Source organism: Henckelia pumila, chromosome 1 (genome assembly GCF_033568475.1).
Source record: "Henckelia pumila isolate YLH828 chromosome 1, ASM3356847v2, whole genome shotgun sequence".
Lineage (NCBI taxonomy): Eukaryota > Viridiplantae > Streptophyta > Magnoliopsida > Lamiales > Gesneriaceae > Henckelia > Henckelia pumila.
Window position 1 is genome coordinate 100,500,650 of NC_133120.1, and position 8,821 is coordinate 100,509,470.

The 8,821-nt window shown below is 34.7% G+C and overlaps 1 protein-coding gene across 1 annotated transcript; it reads right to left on the reverse strand.

The window, feature by feature from the left end:
• Positions 1–1,876: 1,876 nt before the first annotated feature.
• Positions 1,877–5,079, reverse strand: LOC140884063 (disease resistance protein RPM1-like). The gene is made up of 2 exons (XM_073290730.1): positions 3,323–5,079; positions 1,877–3,235 (listed from the first exon to the last, which is right to left on the reverse strand). The coding sequence occupies exons 1-2, from the start codon at positions 4,981–4,983 to the stop codon at positions 2,125–2,127; spliced, it is 2,772 nt and encodes a 923-aa protein (XP_073146831.1). The 5' UTR covers positions 4,984–5,079; the 3' UTR covers positions 1,877–2,124.
• Between the last annotated feature and the right edge of the window lie 3,742 nt (positions 5,080–8,821).

Consider the following 8,821-nt stretch of genomic DNA (forward strand, 5'->3'; position numbering starts at 1 on the left):
TAATTTACGATATTATCTTTTTATGATGCAATATATAATATATAATTTAAAGAAGTTAACGCTTGTGAAAACTCAAGGACGGAAATATAATGATAATGTGGATTATTTTTACATCAATAATAAACTTAATATTTTTTTGAAGTGATTTTCTTATATAAAATATGCAATTCTCTTTCTTTCAGAGTTTGTATTGTTTGGTGTTTTGGTTGAATAAGACAAATAATCGATGTATTTTCTAATTAAGTATGTAGTTGAATAGGAATACACTAAAAAGAGAACTCGTATATTTAACATCATCACTTATCTTTGATGTCACAAAGAGCTAGGTTGACATGACTCTTAATATCATTGTTTCAACAAAAAAATCTCTCTAAATGAGGAGGATTGCCGCATAACCAATTGTTTTTGACAACCTGATTTAGTGAAGCAATTTGCACCGATTCATAAGAATGACAATTTCCTCCAAACCCAATGGATAATTGGATATTCTATCCGAATAGAGGAGGATATGGAGCGAGTTTTTGTATCCGATTATATAAATGGGTAATCGGGTATGATGATTTTTGAGTTTGGAGATGGAGGAGGATGTAGTAACATCCTACCCAAACACATACCCGACCCGGATACCCGATTATATATATATATACATGCATATACATTTATATATATTTATTTGTATTAAACAAATATTAATTCTAATTTCCGTTTGTTAAATGTTAATTGGAAGGTGGATTGAACAAAGAAAATTATTAGTATAAAGTTAATATTATTTTTAGGATAATGGTATTGTAATAAATTATTTATAATATTATATTATTTCTTATATGATGCTTAGACAGTGTTTGAAACCTCTAAAATTAAGTGAATATGAATATTTTCTCAACAAATATGTGAAAAAAAATCCATAATCACTTATATTTATAGGTTGCAAAAACTATTTTAGTTTGTTATATTTAATGTTTTCTTATTGTTTTTTAAGAATTTGGTAAATAAGCATATTTTTATTGAAATAATTCAAATTTTTAAAAAACAATCGTAAGTGGTAATAATGTGTTTGAGTATAAAGTGACAAGTGTTTAGTCCTACACATAAATAATCATTTTTTATAGATATACATATATATATATATATATATTAAAAGAAAAAAGAACTCTTTAGTAAATAAAAATATTAAACAAATATAAAAAGATCTTTTGTTTAGGCTTATAATTATAATTAATCGAGCTGAGAATTAGATAGTTGTTTGAGAAACAGTTCATGTTACCCTGAGGGTAGCTGTTCCAACATGATCTGGACGGAACAAATTACACAACAGATCAAATCATTTGATCTGTTTATATGATCTGGACCATCCAGATCACTTTGGTGAGGGTAGCACCGACCATTCTTTCTATAACATATTTTGTCAAATAATATATTTTATCGAGTGACTAGATAAAACATTTATTTAAATTTAATCCTAATTATAACAATTGAAATTCAACAGAAAACTCAACCTATTCATTTATAAGAAAATAATATGTCTAAATATGAAAATAGGCTTAGAGAACCGAGCAAAGATCAACACATTTTTTTTTTTTTTTTTCAAATTAGACAAAACAGGTAATCATAAAATGACAAAAAAAAAATCATGAAAATCGAAGATGACGAAAACATTTCTGAATTTAATCGAAGAAGGAAACAAAAAAATACGAAAAATATGAAATAAAGCTAAATGAGGTGAAAATCGAGGCATTAAAACATTCAACAAATCATGATTGTTTAAAATAATAAATAATTATATTTATGATCGTTATGCAATCATGTTCGTTTCCATGTGTGCGAAGCACGTATATAACTAAAAATAGAAATAAAAATACATGTGAAGACAAAAAAAAAAAAATGAAACACGAAAATATATAACCATAAAGCAAAGCAAACTCTCAAACATTAAAACATATCATCGATGCCCGAAAGTATTTGCAAATAAATTACTTATAGTATTCAAACATAAGAGCACATCACAAAAACACAACTAGAAGAAAATCAATGAATGGAATTGACAGAAAGTTCATGTTCTCAAAATACAACCAAGATGAAATGATTTGAGCTTGATTACCAATGTGTGCTTAATTGCAGTATCGATCAAGCAGAAAAGCTTCCAGAAAGATTCTCAGGTATCCAGCCCCGATTACTGAGAGTAAAGGACTTGATCACCGGTATGCGTTCAACCATCCACCGATCCTCGCCGTTTTGTCTCAGTCGAGCAATGAAATCCACGGCCATGTCGCGCAGAACTAGCTCTTTAATCTCGGAAAGATTATGGATCCCCAATGGAATCATTTTTAGATAAGGACACCGATGAAGATTCATCCTCTCAAGCTCCGGCATTGCGCCTTCTTCTATAACAACAGTGTTCAACCGTGAAAACTTTTCGATTACTAAAGTCTTTAGCTTCTTGAAAGTTGATGCTTCGAACTCCAGTTTTTCGCCTTCATAACTGTCGATTAGCTCTATCTCCATTAAGCTTGGGAGATCCTTGAGAGCCTTCAGTGGGTTGTCCTTGGATTTTGACCATTTCAGGCCAATCCTCTGTAGTTTATCAAGCTTGGATATCCACCTTGGAAATGCTTCCAGGCGCCCTTTCAAGTATAGCCGCTGAATATTCGAACTGGGATTTTGGATCTCTCCCAATTCAAGAAACTCTTCTTCTGTGTTGGAACTTAGATCAAGAGTCGTCAGATATGTCAACTGCTCGAGAGATGCACACAAGGATTTTCCGTGTTCTCTCTTGATGCCAACAAGTGCTAGCTTCCTCAACTGCGTTAGCTTTTTCAGGTCCCTGATGACCCCATCCTTTTTCCCAACCTTTACAAGAGACAACTTCTGCAGATTTCTCAAGTTTCCAATCCCTTCGAATTTCTCAACACCTCGCACAGAGTCGAAAGCTAAATAATGATCCACATTGTAATTGTAGACAAAGAGGTGGCGGAGATTGTGAAGTCGGGAAATCGTCCCTGGAAGCTGTGTCACACTGGTTTGCCTGAGGTCCAAAGTTCTAAGGTAAAATAGCTTCTTGATGGAGCTTGGGATTGTCTTGATCTTGGTCTCCCTCAAACTAAGATACCTTAGAAGGATGAGGTTGGTGATTTGTTCGGGAAATTCAGTAAGAGGGGCACCTTGCAAGTCTAAGACTCGTAGCAACTCGCAATCTCGAAAATTGTTACCAAGGTGAACGGCCGGTATGGTACCACACCTGAACAAAAACATGAGAAGTGGGTGTTAGAAATCGTTTCCATTATCATATATCGTCCGCAACAATAAAGGGAGAATGTTAAAACACCTGAACAAGAAAATGGAACGAATAACAGCAAAGTTGCTGTTAATTTGTGGCAAATGAGAGCAGTCACCATGGACAGATAGGCGTCTGATGACGTGAGTTTCTTCGTCTACACTCGTATTTTCTCGTGGGAAAATCGATGCAAAGACCTCTTCTTTGCACTTGTGAACGATAAATGTCAGCACGAGGCTTAGCACACGACAGTTTCTAGGCCGGCCATCGAAATCCCAGTTGGAAACATGAACCAAGTTCCTGTGAATCAGTTGGCGGAGATAATCCTCTGCCACCTCCTCTGCAGTGCTGCTATCTGTTCCTGTCACGAATCGTTCGGCCACCCAAAGGCGTATGAGCCTACCACGTTCAACAGAATAATCCTCAGGGAAAAGTCCCAAGTACAAGAAACAACTCTTAACATCGCTAGAGAGATCCATATATCCAGGAAGAAGAGTGTTCCTGATAGCCGACAGATCGCTCCCGATTTCACATCCTAGACGCTTGTGAAACCTCTCCCATTCGATTATATGTTTCGGTTTCTGCGCAAGCGCAGCCGCAACCGCCACGATAGCGAAGGACAGGCCTTCGCATCGTGTCACGATTTTTGAAGAATAGGTTTTTAATTCAGCAGGGCATTCCCCATTGCTGTCTTTGAAAGCTATCTTGCAGAAGAGTCTCCAAGCATCTGCCCATTCTAAGCCTTTCAATTCATACACACACTGAGGTGAGGATGCACAAAACAAGGCAACATTTGAGTCCCTCGTCGACACGATGATTCGGCTGCCCGAAACTCCGTCGGGCAGTGCATTTTTCACATAATCCCAATGTTCCTTTTCCCAAATATCATCCAGAACAAGTATGTATCTCCTGTTCTGCAAATGATTTCTTAGCAGGGCCTCGGCCTCTGTAATGTCAAATGTATGATACGAGTCCTTCCTCCAATCGCGAAATTGCTTCAGCATATTGATAAAGAGTGCCTTCAAATCGAAATTCTTCGACACGTGAACCCAAGCATGACAATCAAATCGTCCTCTAATCCCCTGCTTCCAAAACACGTTCTTTACGAACGTAGTCTTCCCCGAACCCGCCGGACCGACCACGGCTAGCGTGACCGGGCTCTTTCCTCCATCCGTCAACCGAATCGTAAATGTTTCCTTCAAGTCAGTGTAACCAACCATCTCATCGTCAAGAAGAAGAGGACTCACCCGGTGTCCGATCCCTGATCCCGAACTCGAACTCGGACCGGCCGCGCCATCTGGGAATGCTACATTCTGTGACTTTGTATCCTCAAACTTGCTCTTGATATCTGCTATCTTTTCAGAAATCCTTTTACGCGGAAACCCGTGGCGAATATTGTGGCCGAATTTGCGAGCCTCTTGTGTGATCTTGTGGCGGTGGACTAGATGGGTGGAGTGAAGGGCAATCTCATCAAGAACATCCGCAATTTCGAAAGCAGTCTCTCGAGCAAGCTTCACCTTTTCATCATTGCTCCTACTATTATTAATGTCGCTGTTGGCTTCTTCTACGTAGGCCTGCATTCTTCCCAGCCAACTTTTCATGCTCTTCACGTCCTTCTCCATATCTTTATCAACATTGAGTTTTTCCAGAATTTTTGGGACGACCAATTCGATCAAAATCGACGTTGCTGCGCTGATAGCAAGTTCAGCCATGATTAATCTAAATTTCTAATTGCTGTTTGTGAATCTGATATGCTTTTTTATACCATGTTTGTGTAAATTCTTGGCAAAAGCGTATGATGACCGATTCATCATCGAAAGAAATTATAAAAAGTCCACTTCAGTTAGGAAGATGAAGGGAAATTAACCACACATGAGCTGTATGGGTGACAAGTTGTGAATTTTGACGTAAACTTATGTCACCCCAAGTACGTCAAAAATACATATTTATCATCTTTGTTGTCAAATTGGATATGTACATGGACGATTAATTAGTGGAAAAAAAAAACACGGATTCATTTATAGGATATTGCATTAATATATATATATATATGATATTGCATTAACATATAGTATAATGATCGATTAGTGGAAAAAAAAAACACGGATTCATTTATTTGTTGGTAGGCGACAAATTCAGTTTTACTCATGAAGACAAAAAACAACTTTGAGACCAGAATATTTTAGCATGGAACTGAAACGCTGCATAGAAATATAAAGCGTGCGTAGGCGAAGCCAAGAAAGATTCTTATAGCAAGTTGAATTCCATATAAAAAAATCAAGAAAGCGAAATCTAACCATTTATTTAGAATATAAATAATAAATAGGTCACAACTCACAAACAAGTGTGATGATTGAGCAAGTGGTGGAGTTGTCTTATATCAAATTTAATGTTCTCCTAAAGAAAATAAAATTAAATGTTGTTCTACTAATTGTATTTATATCCTATTATATTTCTACTGCATTTTTTAAAAGGGAACTCTGTTATCCATTGAGGGTATGTTTGGTACGGATGATGTGATAAATAATATATAGATAAGTAATGTATTGTAATAAAAAATAAATAAGAAATGATAGTGGATAAAATATTTGATTTGATTGATAGATTATAGTTGATTTGATTTGATTGATTAAATTTTATATAAAAATTATAAATTACTATTTTATTCTTTTAAAAAAATAAATAAAATATAAATAATATTATTTATAGGGGGTAATATAGTAAATTAAATTCAATTATTTGATTGATTTATGATAAATAATTAATGATTTGATTGATGTAAAATTATAATTAATAGATAGATAAATAATATGATGAGAAGAACGTAGGATTAGAAAAGATAAATTTATACATGGATTATTAATAATGCTACCAAACATAGCCTGAATATTACAACTTACAAGTCATTGTTTATTATTATAGCTCGCTAGTCATGATCAGATATCAGTTTACTATGTATTTAACTAACATAACCCAGTTTAAATTAGAATTCATGCGAAACCACTTGTGAATTTGATTTGCAAAATCGTAAAATTATTCAATAAACATCTGACTTTCAAAACTTATGTCTTTAAATAATTCTGTTTATTTTATGATCACTTGAATTTAAATATAATATATGACCGTGATTGGTATATCAAAATAGAATAAATTCAGAATGATTATACTTAAATACTCCGAAGTAAATTATATACAGCATTCTCATTTTATCCATAGTACTCCATGTATTCAACAAATTATTTAACAATTTTTAAGTATAGTTAATAGAGATATTTTAGTAAAAAAATATTTTTAAATATAATATAAGTCTATATAATTAGGAAAAACAAAAATGAAAGGTGATCTGTATAATCGAGACGAATGAAATATGAGATATTAGATATTACCTTTAATTTGTATAAATTAAAAATACTTACATTAATATTAGAAATTTATAGAAAAAATAAAAGGGCATTCCATTGCATGACATGTTTCCAGGAAAACTCGAGGCAACTTTTCTGGAAAAGAATATTGGCGATTTTTTTCTACTATTTAAGCCACATTTAGATAATTTTGAAAATTATCTAAATTTTGATGCCTCGTTTGCCGACAAAATGTGTGTGAATTGAAAATTCAGCTCCAATCGTAACAGATCTTTAAGATAAATGATTATATTTCAGCCATTCCTTTTTTTAATTTCTCAAATATATTTATATTAGTAAAATCTCTTTCTAGCTTACTTTGGACCATAGAATTTTCTGCAAACGAAAAATTAATTGTAATTTGTATCGATCGAAATCAACATCTCATTAATTGCTTACATTCATGATATTAGTATCCGATTGTATCGCGTTCCTTGTCCATTTTGTTTAACCGAAAATAAAAAATAATAATAAATAGTGAAATAAAAAAAATGACATTTTTGTAAATAAATATTCATAAAATGACAAAAAAAATATATTAAAAATGGCATTTTTGGAATTGCATAGCCATCATTAAATATATTTTAAAATTTTATAAAATAATTATTTTTGTTGAGGTTAGAGGCGACGGGAATGTACGCCGAAAACCCTCCGACGCTCAAGTCAGCAATCTACCAAAAATAAGTACTCAAAAAAACTAGAGAGTTTTTTAGAGCATAAATTCTAAAAAGAGTTGACCCCGAAGTGGATCCCATCCCACACGAGTCAGAGGTCCATTGATTCATGCGGGGGTTAAATCGAGGAATGTCAACGAGCGGCAGAGATCTGAGGGAGGGAGCAACATGGTCAACCCCCAGAGCATGCCCCCATAATATTTCAGTAGGGAATATGCTCCACACGAGAATCGAACGCGCAACGCTGGAGAATTTTTTTTCACGTCACCTCAGGACTTACCAATACGTCTATGCCTCCGTGGGCTTTTTAGAGTATAAATTGAGAGAAATGAGAGTGTACCTTGTGAATGGGCTCTTGGACCTAAGCAAATAGGCTTAATAAAAATGATATTACTTTGATACATGATAAGTGCAATTTAAGCACTTAGTTTGCATATGCTTTTACTTGGCTTTTGTGATGTATCAAGTGGATTTTATGCGTATTTGTTGTTGTTTTTGTGAGATGCAAGAATTGGAAGCTAATTAACAAGAAGAAGCGGAAGAAGGAATTACGGAGCTGCAAAGTTTACAAAATTATTGGAGCTGCTAGATACATCCAAATCCGATCTCCACCATTCAAATTGAATTTTAGGATTTTTTTTAAAGTTGATGTCAAAATTTCAGCTCAATCCGACGGCTAGAACTCAAGATATAATTTTTGCAAGAATGTGCATGTTGGGCAAGAAGACTAGCGCCCCAACGCCCAATACCCAGTGCTCCAGCTCTTCTCTATAGCTTTGAAAAAGGATTTTATTCGAAGCATGGGCGCCTCAGCTCCATCTTTTCAGCGCTCCAGCGCCCGTAATCTCATGTCCAGAGCGCCCAACGCTAGTGCGATCCAGCGCTAGACGTCCGTCATTGAAAAATAAAAATACGGAACTTGAGGCTCAAGCGCCGAAGAAGCCGCGCTCCAGCGCTGCTCTGTACCAAAAATATGAAAACTTTTTAGTCAAATTTTTAAGGAGATCTCTTGGCTTCTTTTTTTTTTTTGGGTTTTTTTTAGGGGGGGGGGGGAGAAACGAGGGTTTAGGTACTTATTCATAAAGGAGGACGACTGTAGAGAGTTTTGGTGTGCACAAGAGCTCAAGAACTCGGTACGAATAAGACGGAAGAGAAGGCATCCCGCGACAGAGAATCTTAATTCTTCTTCGTTCTAGTTTCTCTTTGAACTCTATTTTTCTTGGTTGATGGATTGTTGGAAAAACATGTGTTGCGTTATGAACTAATTTCTTAGTCCAGAGGTAGACAGATCTTGACTGGAAACAATGATTTGGATGTTTTGATTTATATATTTGAATTCTTCGCACAGTTTCTTTGTGTTTTCCTGATTTTAATGCTTTCAATTTACTGATCATAGATTGAATGATATTTTATTTGAAATCTATCACTCGAGAGAGAAGATTTTGAATACGACATAGAAAAATACATCTGTGATG

Coding starts and splice junctions, on each gene's coding strand:
- LOC140884063 (XM_073290730.1), bottom strand. CDS start 4,983: ATGGCTGAACTTGCTATCAGCGCAGCAACGTCGATTTTGATCGAATTG. Junction 3,236..3,322: donor CGTTCCATTTTCTTGTTCAG/GTGTTTTAACAT, acceptor GTTTTTGTTCAG/GTGTGGTACCATACCGGCCG.